Source organism: Phalacrocorax carbo, chromosome 1, assembly GCF_963921805.1.
Source record: "Phalacrocorax carbo chromosome 1, bPhaCar2.1, whole genome shotgun sequence".
Classification (NCBI taxonomy): Eukaryota; Metazoa; Chordata; class Aves; order Suliformes; family Phalacrocoracidae; genus Phalacrocorax; species Phalacrocorax carbo.
This window is the reverse complement of record NC_087513.1, coordinates 67,260,139-67,276,011: the sequence shown is the minus strand read 5'-3', so window position 1 is coordinate 67,276,011 and position 15,873 is coordinate 67,260,139. Positions and strand designations below refer to the sequence as shown.

The following is a 15,873-nucleotide window of genomic DNA, read 5'->3' as shown; positions in this document are numbered from 1 at the left end:
AACGCGGAGCCGGGGCGACCCCCGTGGAGAAACTCGCTCCTGTCACACGCAAGGGCAGGAAGCTGGATTATACGGAGGAAAAAAAGGTTTTATTTAGGATGGAAGCACGTAGCTAGTAATAAAAGAGAGCAATTTGGAGGAGGTTTAGGTAATGTACAGTCATCGGCATAGTAATAAACGCAAATACAGTAATTCCTAACTGTTAACACCGAACTTTAATACTTTACCAACAACGGTGAGCCAAAGAAGAGTACTCTATCATAAAAAGGTCTACAAAGTCACCAACGGTCCCTGACCTACCAGTAGGAACCCATCGTGTGCTGATTCTGACAAGGACAACACGGAGGGGGTAATATTTTTTTGGTTATACAAGGTAAGGCCACATTTTTGCCCATGTTTTGTTGATGTCCCAAGTCAGAAGGTGTATCAAACCTGAAAGGTGTATCAAACCAGCAAGGACAAACTGGGGAGAAACTGTCACAACCTAGTAACAGGCGGCGTTCCAGCTGGAAATGCTTGTGCATCCATGTTCCCTGTGAACAGCCGTGACAGTCTGTGTTAACTCGGCTATCGCCTCGCTCAGGCTTTGCGTGCAGAGGTAGGCATTCGTTGTCCCATGTAAGATTGGGAAAAGAGGAAGAAAAGACAAATAGATTGAAGTTCTGCTGCAAAGTCTTAGACTCAGAAGATTTGGAAGCGCCTTGTCAAACACTGGGTAAACTTGCTACATTTGTGAAAAATAAGGGAAGGTAACAAAAAAGAGAGTTCCTAAGATTCCTACAGTGTCTAACAAGCCAAAGTTTTGAGTCAGAACCAACATGGAATTTTTTTTATTTAGACCTTCACTTTAGTTGAAAAGTTATTTTACAAGCCCGATTCTCCCAGTTGTTATTCTACCGTGTATTCACAGTCCCCGATTTACCTAGAAGCTGGCGCTCATTCCTCAGGCTCTTAGCACTCTTCCTCAACCACCAGCACTTGGCTCCTAGGACTAACTCCCTGCTTCCGGACCTCCTAATGGTTTTTGGGCCACTGGGGTTAAGCACCCAGCCCTGACAGCAGAGTCACTGCGTGTCCAGTCAGCCTCTTCCCACAGTGCGTCTCATCACCCACCTTTTTCAGGTGCCCCCAGCGCCAGCCCTACGGCAGAAGTGAGCGGGAAGTGAGCATTCTCCTACCCACCGTGCATTTATAAGGTTTCTTGGCCACGTGGATTTTCAAATGCACTTTAAGCGTTGAGCTTTTCCGGAAGCTTTTCCCACACTCGACGCACTCGTAGGGCTTGGCTCCTGCATGGATCCTCAGGTGGGCACCGAGGGCTGAGCTGTGCCTGAATGTTCTTCCGCACTCCTCGCACTTGTAGGGTCTCTCCCCGCGGTGGATCCTTAGATGCACGTTGAGAGCCGAGCTCCGACGGAAGCTGTCCCCACACTCCACGCAGATGTAGGGCCGTTCCTCGGCATGCGTGGTCTGGTGCTTGGCCAGAGTGGAGTGGTCGCTGCACCTCCGGCCGCACTCGGCACACTGGTAGGGGTTAGACAGGAGGCCGCCGTGGTACATGGGCAAGGCCTTCCCCCCGTGGATCCGGCGATGAGTGGTGAGTGCCGAGCTCTGGCTAAAGCCCTTCCCGCACACGGGGCACTTGTAGGGCTTCTCACCTGTGTGTGTTCGCATGTGGGTCACCAGGGAGGAGCTCTGCCGAAAGGTTTTCCCGCACTCGGTGCACTCATATGGTTTCTCTCCCGTGTGGATCCTCTGGTGTCGAATGATGGCCGAGCTGTCCCGGAAACACTTCCCGCAATCCTGGCACTTGTGGGGCTTCTCTCCAGTGTGGACCCTCCGGTGTATGATCAGAGAGGAGCGGTCACTGAAGCTCTTCTCACAGCGGGGGCAATTAAAGGGTTTCTCACCCTTGTGGCTCCGCTGGTGGACGATGAGATGCGAGTTCTGGCTGAAGCTTTTCCCGCATTCATTGCACTGGTAGTGTCTCTCTCCCGTGTGGGTCCGCTGGTGCCTGATCACATTGGACCTCTGGCTGAAGGTCTTCTCGCACTCGTTGCACTGGTAGGGCTTCTCACCAGTGTGGATCCGCTGGTGTTTGATCAGGTCCGAGTTGCGGGTGAAACTCTTCCCACATTCGGAGCAGCTGAAGGGTTTCTCTGCCAGGTGGATCCTCTGGTGCTGGCTCAGGTATGAGCTCCGGCTGAAGCTCTTCCCACACTCAGGACACTCGTAGACTTTCTCTCCCACCTGCTGAATCCAAATGGCACCGTTCCCACACATGGGTGGCTCTGGCTTGTCCCCAGCAAGGAAAACCTTGCTGATGTGGGCTCCGCCACTGTCCTCGCACTCCCAGACTTCCACCCCACAAGGAGTTACCCTTCCCCGTCTCTTTCCAAAAGACATCTCCACCTCATTTTCTGTCTCTAGCTCCCGCTTGAGGTCCTGTCTTTGATCAGCATCCTGGAGTGTATCTCCCGTGAGCTTTCTGGAGGGGAACAGATGCAGTTCAGCTCTCACAGGACTTCCCTGATGAAGCTTGTCCTTCTGTGTGTCGCCCATGGTCCTGTCACCTGAGGAGTGAACAGAGGAACTAGCAATGAATAACCCCACCCCACTTCTCTGAGGGAGAAGTCCAAACAGGGCAAACACAGAGACCTGCTGCACGTCAGCCACCATTAGCTAACAGTGCAGGAGCCAGTCCCTCAGTATCTCTGGGCAGGGTGACAGCACAGAGACTGAGGAGCACAGGAAGGGAGCGTGACCCAAGGATGGATGGCCACTGTGGCAGATTGCAAAGAGGGTCCCCTGTCATAAAGTTACATCTCTAAAGGACAAAACCTGTCACTTGCTTGTCCTCAAAGTTCCCATGTCTAGCAAGGTTAGAGGAACATCATCACTGCTCTCCTCAACAACCCCCACCATAGGTGCTTCTCCTCCCATTGCCTATGAATCACTGCTCTTCTCCCAGCATCCCCATGCTTCATCATGGAAGGAAGCAGCCAACACCACAGGACTATCCACCCTGCCAAGTAGACTATTTTCTTTCTTCTTTCCAGTCATAGCCCTTTTCCTTAAAAAGAAAGCCCTACATATTCTGCAGCAAATTGTATCTAGATTTTGTCTACAGAACAGATAGGCAAGTGAGTAGAACGATAAACTGTTTTATTAATCAAGCACGGAAATGAACATTTAGACTGAAACATTTAGAGGCTCCTGGATTTTATAGTCATACGGAGAACACACCTCGGAAATGGATCCTGGCACGTGAGGTAAGCTGATTAGCTGGATGGTACTGCTTTATTGAGTTAACATCATCCTCTTATGTGTGGGAGGTCTGAATATGAGATGAATGCAGTAGGTTAAACCCCTCAGGTTTTATTTCAGGTGATCTGCTGATTTTGGAAGATACCACCACACTGGTTATACTAATTTCGAAAGTTTTGTTTACAACACTCAGGGCTGAGAAACCTGTGTAGTACAAATAAAGATACAGCACTGGTCCAAGGCATGCACCCCAAGGCAGCAAAATGACCAATAAAACATTAAAAATACTGTCAGCGTGAAAGGAAGAAAAAGCCACACTTTGGTTAGTTATGCCTTCTAACATTCAGGGTATAGTCCTTGCTGAAAAATACAAAGGATTTTATTTCATTTTGGATAGGCTTTTTTTTGAAAGGGTATTAGATTCCCCAGGAGTGTGTTTCGTCTTTCTTGTATCCTACCTATGAATCTTCCTGAAAGCAGACTCTATACAGTATGGGAGCAGAAGAGGCAGGATGAATGCAGAGTATGTAGCACAGTACACACAAAATTTTCAGCATTCAGCTCTTCTCTTCCCTTCCCAGACATGCTCTATTCAATTTCTCACCTTGTGAACAATCTCTCTACTGTCTTGGTGTTTAGCGGCTTACAGCCACAAAGCTGTTTCTCTTCACTCCACAAAGCTGTTTCTCTACACTCCATCCAGGAGGTTAAAGCCAAGTCAGGGATTGCAGATCCTGATCAGAGGAAAGAAAACAGATGTAATAAATACCTCTCATAGTAGTGGTGCTGCAGAGTGAGATTACAGGAGAACAGAAGTTTAGGAGACAAAAGCAACCAGAGGAAAATGACACCCAGAAACATGAGTCAGGGTCACCGCCTGTTTGCCACGCACACTGTGACACCACCATTTGGGTCCAACAACCAGGGCCAGCTCATGGAGCGAAGACAGGGTCAACTACACATGCTGCGGAGAGTTGCCTGCCAGCTTGCTGCCTTCTCATGAGTGTCTGGATGTTCCTGCTATACTTCCAGACCAAAAATGCCTTCTACTGGGTTTTGTATAAGGACATACCTATTCCTCAAACCATTTTCCCTCGATCACCTTTCTTCCTAGTAAACTAAATGAGAACATAATGTAGCTAATGCAGTTCTGTTCTGCAGGCAGAGGAAAAATGCCGCCTTCACAACGGGGCTGCTTTCTGCATCTGTCTGGAGTCCCATTTCTTGCCTTTACTGAAGGAGTATTTTGCTTGGTTTCTCTCAGTGGCTCAGCCAGGCACACACAGGTCTGGGCAGGCAAGAGAAGAGATTTTGGTCTGCTTACACATTATCGACAGGAGCAGTCCAAAGGCAGAATTCCCTGTCCTGTGCTCCAGTAAAATGGCAATTTGGCTGCCTCGTTCCAGACAGAGTTTACAGGGCTGGCAGTGAGCAGAAAAAAAGCAGTCACACACATCTGTTTATGCGTGAACACCGAGATGATTTAGTCTGGCCAGTTTAGACAGCCAACATGCAATCCCACTTCTCAAGGATCTCTTTTCAGAGCAGAAGTATGCTGCGTGGGTGCGGGATTTGTGGGATAGAAGATTAGGTCACCCATTTGCTTTAGCGCTATATTTGTGCAGTGGCATTTGTACAGAGACGTTTTAAGATTTTGAGGGCTCTGTGACGTCCTAGAAATGTAAAAGTTGCAGAAGAAAAATGCTTAAAAACTGCACATGCGAATGCCAGCTCTGCAATGGCATTGCACTATTTTGGTCACATGGATTCCCACCATGCCACTAGGGGCAAGTGTAAAATTACTCATGACTGGGTGCTCATAAGAAAAAGAAATGTAAACCAGCATCTTTTCCTTTCAAAATGAGGATGAAACTGAACTGGCTGCTCAGTGGTGTGCTAGGAGAGGGTATTGCAATAGATTGGTTGCCAGAGGACGGAGGGAAGGAAGATTTCCCCACCTGCATAATGCCACCACGATAAAAGAAAGCCTCTGATAAAACGGGGAGATGACATTCTGATGGCTCTGCCTCAGCCAGCAGTCACGTCCTTCCTGCTCCGCACTGCCTCCTCCACAGTGGATTTGGTGGGTATCACCCCTTGAGGAGAGGGTGTTTCCACTCCTCCTGGCAGCAGGCACCGGATCCCAGGTAAGCAGCAAGGAAGCCATGGTCTCCATCCCTGAACGTCCCCCATCCACCTACGAGGCAGCACTGCTCTGCAGGTAAGCCTGACCCTGCTGAACCATCCTTCTGATTCTAGAGGGAGAGAAACATCCTTCTGGTTCAGTCCCTTTCTGCTGCCATTTGAGAGGAGCTGCAAGAACATGGTCAACACACACCCTAAAATGCTGGGCAAGCACCTACAGAAGGCAGAAAATGGATGAAGGGACAGGTGATGTTGTGCAGAGCCAGGCAGGTTGCGGGACGTGGCAGAAAAGCACACTGTGCAATGGGTAGTAAAGATCTGTCCCTAAACAAGACAGGAAACCTGAAGTGTCACCAAGCACCAGGCAGAAACAAGGTACCAGTCTCCAGAGCAGCCGTATGTTCCCCTGATGGGGACAAAGCCAAGTCCCCATCAGCAGCAGCTGATGTGATAACACAGTCCTTATGAGGCCAAATGAGGAACGAGGGAGGTGCCCTGCAGCATGGGGAGGCAATGGGCCACACTGAGCTCCCATGACGACGGACAGACAGAGGCCCCAAAGGGGCTGCCCCATGAAGGACGTGGCTGGTGGGGGTGGGTGAGCCACCACTGCGACCACAAGCCTTGGGGAGGCAGAAGAAGCACGGAGAACAGAAAGCTGCAGTGGATGCCAACCCGGGGAAACCAAACATCCTGGGGGCTTCCTCTTGCGTTTGGACCCAGTGGCACAGCGAGGAGCACAGCAAACCACGCTGCCGCAAGAGGTGGCCCATGTCCAAACTCAGCCTCACACAGGTGGCCACCACTGCCTTCCCAACACAGACCCAGTGCTGGGCAGCACATAGGCCCGGTGGCAGACAAGAAGGGAGGCCGAGGGAGGCGTGAGCGGGAAGAAGCATGGGGGCAGCAGAGGGAAGAACAGTGGGAACAGAAGCGTCTGTGACACCACCAGCCGTGCCACCACCCCCAGCTCTCCTGGGTGAACCTGGCTGGGCAGGAGGAGGACAAAGCAGCAGAGGTGATACCTCCAGCAGCACAGGGTGCCCCAGGCTGCTGCAGGCAGTGCTCACGGTGTGATGTTGGCCATGTGGGTTCATCTGGTTTTGTCTGGTGAGTAGGAAACCTCTCTCCTTCAAGCCAGGTTGTGAGGAAGGGCGGCCGGCTCAGCTGCTCTTTACCCCTCCCCATCAATCCTTAGCTTTGGCAATTTGGAGGCAAGAGGAAGAGATGGGAGCACCCTCAAACTCCTCAGGTGCAAAGATCTTGGGTGCTTAAAATTTTGCTTGTCTTCATGCATTGGAGCTGGAATTTTATTCATCAAGGAGGGCCAGAGTGTGACCTAGGAGCCGGGGAGGAGGACTTGGAGCTAGATGCAGTGGACAGAGGCTGGAGCAGAGATGGAGACTGGAGATATGATGACAGGGACAGCTGGGTGCGTAAACCAGACACAAGTGCAAAGGCAGAGATCTAGACTTGACCCATGAGGCCAGAAGGGAAGAGCTGGCCAGGTGAAGCAACAGGGGAGGCAGGAGAGGTCTGAGAGAGGACCTTGGTTAAAGACAAACAGAAAGGGGTGTAGCTGGAAGAAATGGATAGAAAGGCCAGGCTGATCTGGCCACATTCTAGCAGGAGACCATGGAGGTGTCCTGTACGCCCCAGTTTCCTTGTCCCCCTGCTTTCTGCAAACCCCTACACAGTCACCTGGTAAAGTGTGGTGCTCTTCTCCTACTACCTCACCAAGTGCTCGATAACCCCTGCTGTCCTCTTGGGAGGAAAGTTACATGCTCTTGTTTGGTCTTGCTGCATCTACAGACACACAGGTATAATAAGATGGCATAGACGTTAATGATATATAGGCCATGAGAAAGTTTTTAGGTTTGTTTTTACCAAAAGAAAAAAAAGAAGACATCATAGATTAAGAGACTATTACAGAGGTTACAAAGCCAAACTTGGAGCATGCCTGAATCAGTCTCTTTGCAACCTCAGATTTGTTCCCCCTGTGTATGGACATATTAACCCAGCTCTTTAATTACCTGGCTTCACTGTTTTCACATGGGTTTTAGCTTCTTTAGTCCCTGGATGGACACTGCCTTTCTAATGAGCAGCTATTCAGTACGTTATGTTACCCTTATTGTTCAGTGTTTGACCCTCTGATTTATTTACTGATCCCATTTGAACTCTGCTATAGACAGAATGACACGCTTCCTCATGAACTTTTTACGTACTCTGTGTTTTAGAGCTTCACAGCTATTGATTGGTTTATAGTGATTTCACAAATGGCAAAATGAGGGCAGAGAGGGATTAAAGTCAAAAACATCCACTACTTTTAGAATCTTAGTTTGAGATATCTCAGCCTTAGCTTCTCAAGAGTACATATGCTAATGTAGCACTTACTTGCCATTCAAAATACACCACATGCAGACTCCAAAACTGCAAGAGAGCTCAGCTGTCCTATAAACAGCAACCCACAAGGTAAGGAAAATGCCATTAATAACACGCTAAGAAACCTGGTACTTGCCTAGCATCACATAGCCTCTGTAGTATAGCCAGGACTAAAACCTACTTCTTGGAAGAGTATCCACACAACTACCCTTGCCTTTCCAGCATCTTCCTGACTCATTCTTCCATACACCTTCCCAGGTTTGGGAAATGAGGCAGATGTCCTGAATACAGTAAGTCCCTAACCTGGGAAATGGATTCCCTGCCAGATCAGGTCCAGTCTCTACACTGAAGGAGCTGCCAAGTCTTTAGGAAAGAAGAGTAGGTTGGTGTAAACTTAAAGAATGTATAAAAAGCATATGCAAGAGGAGATGAAATTAAGATTACACATGAAGCTTTTATTTGGGCACATCTAACCTCCAAAGGTTTGATTTCACAAGCTTTCATAATGGTCTTTACGGGGAAGAACCAGCTTTTAAGTTTTGCATAAGGGTTCAGTGAATGCTTGGACCATGGTAAGGGCACACACACGACCACTGGGGCATATGCTCCATTAACTCAAGGGGTCTGGACTCACTTACTCAGAGGAAGAGAATTTTCAGAAGCTAAAATCTTGAAAGGAAACCGTCTCCTTGCTCCAGCCCTGACAGCAGAGCTACATTCCCAGGTTCAGCCATGACTTCCAAGACATTTCTCCCAGTTCAAGATTTGAATCTCCAGAGCTTTGGCGAAGGTCCCTCAGCCACATACTGTCCCCCAAAATAATACACCCCTTTCAACATGGGTGAAGCAGGTTTCCCCCAGGTCTAGACCCCACATCTACTACATGGGCTACTGCATTGCCCGTGTGCTGGATCCTGCACACAGAGAAGGCAACAGAGATCTGGGTTCAGCCCTCCAGCTCTTCTGAGTGTGCCATGGTTAGCATTTCCTTCTCCCTCTGACTCCCTGCATTTTATTTTTCACCAGTGCTCTTGGGTTTGGGCTGCACAGCTGGCCCTCAGGGCAGGAAGGCACAGCAGCCGGGAACACCACTGTCTGACTGGGAATACCGCCAGTTCTTCAGGTCCCTCCGGACTGCCCACCGTGCCAGCACTGCCTGCCTCCTTCGTGCGCTGTACGGCTGCCAGAACCCCCTGGTCCGGGGACTGGATGAGTACGAAAACCACGGAGTCATCCCTGAGGGTAAAGCCGACCATGACTCCCAAGGCCAGGCAGATGGATGGGGGTCCTGCACAGCCAGCACTGGACCTGATCACTGGGAGGGGATAGAGACTCAGGAGCTGGGGGGGAAGAGGGGTAGGTAGTAATCCTGTGGAGAGAAGACATCTGCTCGTGAGCATCCTCTCTCACACTTGATTGCACCTACATGTGTCCCTAGGACCAGGTTCCTCTCACACCTTGGGTCGCAGAGATGACCAAGAAGCAGTGGAGTTTCTCACCGAGGTTCAGGGAGGCACCCAAATGGCATGGGGGTTTTCATGGAGGGGTGTCATTCGACAGTGAGGTTATTGCCGAGGGCTGGTGGGACCCCAGCACTGGAGTTTATCACTGAGTCTGTGTCTTTATTTGCCTCTTTCTAGGGCCCATATGCTCTGAACTGCCAGGAAATCCTTCCTTCCCTGACTTCTGCACCTTTTCTTTTTATCGCTGTACTAGAAAAAGGTATTTCATTAAGGTGAGTTATTTAGCAGTTTCCTGAAGACCATGGTGTGCCCTGGGCATTGAAGAAGTGGGAAAAAAGGAGGCTAAATACAGGGAGGATAGGAGAGAGCTTTGGGCAGCCTACCTTCCAGGGGTACTCACACCAAGGTGACTAGCTTACACAGAAGGCATCTGCAGCCACTTGCCAAAAAAGGAGACTCTGCAGAATGTTTGCAGTATCTTCAGTTTTCTTGAAGAAAATGAACCTTTAAGGACAACCTCAGCTCTTAACTCCAGCTCTCATTCCCAACCAAGTTGAGACAATCTAGGTTACTGCAGGAGAAAGGGTGATTCATGCAGGCTAGAAAAGAAGGCAAGTAAAGAAACAGGCTGCTGGGAGTCGCAAGAAGAGACTTATGGGGAGACTTGACAAGGAAAGAAGGTTTCTGTCTTTTCTTGGGCTTATCTTTGCAGGGAGTGGGAAAGATGGGACTGTGCAGTGAGTGCTAACCCCACAGAACAGGGGGGTGGCTAGGTGCCTACTTCTGAAGTCTACCACCTCTAGAGAGGTCTGTTTTTCTCATCCACAGAGGACTGCATGCCCAGGAGAGACCAAAACTGAGCTGGGCAGCACACAAGCCATCAACGACATGACCAAGAGCAGTGATGCCATGTTGTCCGGCCTTTTTCCCACATTTCCCACAACTGCTCAGCCAGCCCACTCCAACCCTGATGCAGAAGTAGCTGTGATCCCCACCTCCTTACCTAAGTGGAGGATCATGCAACTATTCCCTTCTGACCCACATGCCACAGAGGTGACAGCCAGTGGCCAGCAGCAAGGACAGCTGCCTGCCAGTGACATCCAGGATCTCCTCCTGAGGCTACAAGACACCCAGGTGCAGAGTGCACTGCAGACACTTCAGTGGTTGTTGACCACGGGGAAGGCAGTGGGGGAGGAAGAGTTGCAGGCTGCCGCCATGAAGGTGCTGGTGTCCCTAAACAATGCAAGTGTGTCTCAGCGGGCAGCTAGCACTGATACAGGGCACAGAAGAGAGAAGTGAGCAGCAAAGGAAGATAAGCCATTGTGGCTCTTCTACATGGTGTTGAGTCAGATATGCTGTCTCAGCAGGGATGTATGGGAAGACGGAAACAAGAGGAGTCCTCCTTCCCAGGCCTGAGGCATCGTCAGGGTCGTCAGTGCTTCTCCAGGCCAATGGTGTGGGAAATGAGGGGAAAAGCCATCTTTTCCAAGTGCATGGGAGAACCCGGCATGTGAAATGGTATTGCTCAGGATTCAGAGAGAAAGATGTTATCCTCTTAGAAATTGTGTTGTATTGAAGAGATACTGTCCTCTCTCACAAAAACTATTCACTCGCTATTGTTCAGTTTGGGAGATACCTATTCTTGAACAAGGAAAGATGGATAAATAACCCATTTTTCCTGCTTGGGGTTGCGCCACCACAACTAGCTCTCTGTCCTGGGCAGAGATAGGGTTTGCTGTGTCATTCAGTGAGCATCATTGGAGAATGCTGGCCTTTCCTCATCAAATGTAGGTATTTCTGCTCAGAAGCATTATGGGAGGATCTTCTCTAGAAGTAGGTGTGTGAGTATATGTACATATATACACAAGGGGTACTCTCTAAACACAGCAAGGCCTGACCCTGCAAGACAGCTGCCGGTCTAGTATTCTCCTTGTATTGGTGTTTGCAGATGGTTGTCAACTACTTCTGAAGTAGATGCTATGGAACTCACAGGATAAGTATTCATATTAAGACACTCCTCTTGCCTTTCTCAGAAAATGAGAGTCTGATTTATGGGAACTTTGGCTGAAGTGCTGTTCCTTTTATAAACACTGGACATCCCTGTAAGTAAAACTGTGTGAAGCCACCTGGAGCCAGCACTTTGTGCTAAAAGCAGCGTGGTAACTCTTCTGGAACCACCTCTGGTTTTCTGAATCTCCACTCAGAATTAATTTAGAGCTACCTCAAGCCTACTCTAAATTCGAGTGGTTGGTTTCAGCTTTCAGGAGACCACCCTTAAAGTGAGAATCCGCTGTTCACCTTTCCTCCCTCAGGCCCTCCTGTAACCTATTCCACCAAGGGCTATGAGGAGAAAGGGGCCAAGGGCAGCTCTCCTCAAGGATGCACGGCACCAAGCACATCCCTGGGAAGAGGGTCAGGGGTGTCTGTTCCCTTCATGCTGCGTGACACAAACACAGCTGAGTGAAATACAGGCTCTGCCTCCATCCATTGAAGGAAGTCCTTAGAAGAGCTCAAAATTACAGGTTCTCCATCTGTCCTGGAAAGCGTAATCTTTCCCGAAGCTAAAGGCAGGTCACGCACAGGAGACATGCGAGCCCTTGAACAAGAGTGCTTGCTTGTTTTCATGGAGGTCTGCCCGACGCATGGTCCTTACTGGGTGGGATCCCTAGCGGAACGCAGGCTGCCCTGGCCTCACCCGGGCACACCAGCTCCTCTGCTCCTCCCTAGAAAGCGCCCAAAGCTGCCAGATCCCCACCCGAGGCACCTGGGCTTCGCAACCCCCCCAGCTGCCTGGGGACCCCCAGCATCGGGGGCAGCAACCGCAGCAGCCTCGCTTGCCGCTATCCCCGCCGCGGGTCCTGGCCGGCTGCCCACGCGTGGCGTTGTGCTACACGCGTGGGGTTGCGCTACACGCGTGGGGTTGCGCTACACGCGTGGGGTTGTGCTACACGCGTGGGGTTGCGCTACACGCGTGGGGTTGTGCTACACGCGTGGGGTTGCGCTACACGCGTGGGGTTGTGCTACACGCGTGGGGTTGCGCTACACGCGTGGGGTTGTGCTACACGCGTGGGGTTGCCAGCGAGCCGAACGCTAGAGATTTCCTCATCGGATGGCTCCGGCCAGGCCCCCCCCACACAGCACGATGCGACGGCCCCACGCCGCGGTTCCGGGGCCGCCCCGGGCCGGCGCGGCTGAGGGGGGCTGGAGGCCGCAGACGGTCTCTCAGCCCCACGGCGACCGTCCGCCCCTCACCGGCCGTGCCCGCCGGCTCCGCGCCGCGCCGCGCCGCTCCGCTCGGGCGCGGTCCCCCGCCACCTGCCCTGCCCTGCCCTGCCCGACGGCCGGCCCCGACCGAGCCCCGCGGGGTGACCCGGCTCCCCCGGCCCGCCTCGACAATGTCACGGCGCCTCCCACCGCGGCGGCCGCCTGAGGAGAGCCCCCGCGCTCCCGGCCCGTTACCTCGGGGCACTCCGCTCGCCCCGCCCGGCCCCCTCCGCCCCCGCCCCGCTTTATGTTGGCCGCTTCTCCCGGCGGACTTACCGGGGCCATGTGCGCGGCGGCGGCGCCGAGGCCGAGGCCGGGGCTGGGGCCGGCGGCGGGAGGCGGGGGGCGGCGGCGGCGGGGCCGGGCGGCGGCGCTGCGGGGCCGCCGTGCGAGGGGCGGCGCGGTGCGCTCGGCTCCGCTCCGCTCGCTGGTGTTAACCCTTGTCCGCGCCGGGCGCGGCCCCCGGAGGGAGGCTTCCTCCCGCCACGGTGCGAGGGGGTGGCGGGTCGGGGAGCGGAGACCCGCCTCCGGGGCCCGGCCAGGTCAGCCGCGGTGCCCGTGGGTCCTGCCGGGGGGGCCTGGCGAGGCCGGCGGAGGGAGGCGCGGGTGAAAGAGCGGCCGCGGCGCCGGTTTGCATCCCGTGAGGCACAAGGGGCTCTCCAGAGGCGAGAGCGCTGTCAGCCCCCGTGCTGCGGGAGCTCGGGTCGCGTCTCGTACCTGTCCAGACGTGCCGGAGTCAACAAGAAGACACAAGCCCCGGGAGACCGTGGCCCCGACTTTTCAGTGCTCCTTGTCCTTGTTTCACAGAACTGGCGGTGTTTTACCGTGATCCTTGTCCTTGTTTCCCGTGAGTTTTACCGTGCCTGCAGGCCCGGGCAGGTGGGGAAGCACCAATGCTAAAGCTAAAGCCTAGCGCTGATTTCTGTCAAAATCTCTTGGTCACAGGATGGTATTTTCTTCCTTGGAGACATTCACTCTTCAGACCAGTGGAGAATTTCCTCTGCTACTGCGCCTAAAAGCTTTCCCGAGATGCTGGTCACCACAGCATCTTTTGCTGTTTGGGTACAGCATAATACATCCCAGGGCATATATGCGTACAGCTTAGGCCACGGGAAAGGATCCACCCCGGGCAAAATTTACCTGCTACTGTACATCCTGCAAGTGCTACTGATGCTCAGGTGTTTAGCAGGTGTTTTTTCACCAGGGGAATGCAGGAGCGTCCGGTCCCTTTGAATGAGATACAGTAGTAAGGAAGGGGCTGAGGTACATGGCAATGTTTTTTTCTAGCAGTGGCTGAAATATTTCTATGGGCTTTCAAGAAGAATGGTGGGAACATGTTTACCGAGCCCTCCACACATACAGCAGAAGAAAATGTTTATCATTTTTCAGGGGCAACTATCTTCTGAATGGCCTGCGGATGGTTCACTGACTCCTGGAGAAATCTCCTAGTCTTGCTGAGGTAGAAAAGCACTAATCACACTGGCAGAGAACAACAAAGACATGCCCCATTGGTGATTTCAAGAAAATGAACCTTATGATTCAGGAACTTGGTAAATACTGGGCCATTTTCTTACTTCTAGTTGCCCTCAGCAACACTAAAAGGATTCTTGTCTCCATCTTAACAACAAGGGCCCAACTGTCTTCCATTCCTACGCATGGATACCAACTTTTCCAAAGGCAGAGAGAGAGGAGTGATCCCTAAATACAAAGTCTGGCCTGAGCAATGCGGTTGCTGACTCCAAAGGTATTAGACGGACACGGAGCCTGAGCAAACCTAGACTTTGTGGCCTCCTTTTTGCAAAGGGATGGACTTTGCACAGATTGCACATTCTTTCTCGTGAGCCCTGCCCCAGCTCCCTCTGACTTTCTTTTAAGAAGACACTCTCCCTTGTAGGATAAGCAAGTAAAATTAATACCATTTGTAGAGAAAATCAAATCAGTTATGCAAAAAGTCCAGCTACCAGAGCGTAGGTCCAATCAGTGAGGGGTAACGGAGGGAAGGGGAAGCATTTCTGATGGGCGGGCAGAGTGAGATCTCCTCTGTCTCTTACTGTAGAGGCCACATGCAGCTCTGATAAACTCAAAGGGACATGGGAAATATCTGTTTCAACAACGGTTTGTATCAAAAGCAAATTATGAAAGAGCTAAATTGTCACTTATTAATTTGTGCTAATCAGTATTCCACAGTAAGAGCATTGGTGTTATCAGAGTTTGCCATGTGATTTATGAGCCCAAGCCCAGTTATCGCTTATGGCTTCTGCTGCAATCTTCCACCCTGTCTACTTTTTTGCCTTCCACTGGCATGTGAAGGCATGTTTTCTGCCTCCGGAGAGCATACCTCAGTGAGTATCCTGTACCTGACTGGTTTGCTTCTTTGGTAGAACTGTCACCTGAATTTTTAAAAGTATTACCAGGGCATTAGCTAAATGTCCTTGAATAGTTTAAACACCACTCAGAAAGCCTCCATTTTTAAACTCAAAATAAGGACCTGCTGGTCCTACCTCTTACTGTTCACCTGTTGCCTCAGCATGCCCTGTAAACCTGGTTTCATACTAAATCAGTTGCACCATTTTTCTGGCAGCTGTAACTTCAGCAGCCCAGCATAGCAGGTCCCTTCCACAGACATCCAGATGACACGAATGACACTACAGGCATACATGAAAGCAGAAATTGTGAAAATGCAACAAGTCATCCCACTCACTGGCCCCACGAAACCCCACCTCTTTCCCCACAGATGCTGCTGTCTACAAATGAATGTTAAGACCCACCAGACTCACTCCATAATAAAGAAATTTCACCACCTGTTTGGGCAGAGGATGCCTCTACATATCTTCAACACAGTTTCCAACAGCAGTCCTACCGGGGGCACATAACCACAGGTCCCACTGGAGTGCAGCCCAGCAAAGCAGGTTTCATGACATCTTAATCTTCTGCTGTTCCACCCCCTGCACAGGTAACAGCTGGTTGCAGCAGGCAGAGATTTTCTTCACTGGGGATTCAAGAGCAGCTACTGTCATGCTTTCTCCACGTGCCATATATGGAACATTAAGCGCTTGTAGGGGTTTAATTATCTCTGCTTTCTCTAACTCGTTCCTCTGCACCATGAGACATCTGTGCCCCAAAAAAGTAGAGTTCACCATCAGACAACAGAAAATGGCTTTTCTGAGCTGCATTACCTCTTATTCCCGCTACCTTTATCACAAATCAAGTCTTACGGTATTTTCTCTGAAACTGAGGGCAAGGGCTATTAATTCCAGATAAAAGCATGTCACACATCAGCCTTCACTGATTTTCTGTCTGCCTGAAGGTTAGTAGCAACAGAGACTGCATTACACTATATAGTAATGAAAAG

The 15,873-nt window shown here is 51.2% G+C and overlaps 1 protein-coding gene across 1 annotated transcript; it reads right to left on the bottom strand.

Annotated features, from left to right (window-relative positions):
- Positions 1-67: 67 nt before the first annotated feature.
- On the bottom strand, positions 68-13,051 carry LOC104050397 (zinc finger protein 501). The gene is made up of 3 exons (XM_064458099.1): positions 12,798-13,051; positions 3,872-4,001; positions 68-2,573 (listed from the first exon to the last, which is right to left on the bottom strand). The coding sequence occupies exon 3, from the start codon at positions 2,560-2,562 to the stop codon at positions 1,141-1,143; it is 1,422 nt and encodes a 473-aa protein (XP_064314169.1). The 5' UTR covers positions 2,563-2,573; positions 3,872-4,001; positions 12,798-13,051; the 3' UTR covers positions 68-1,140.
- Positions 13,052-15,873: the final 2,822 nt, after the last annotated feature.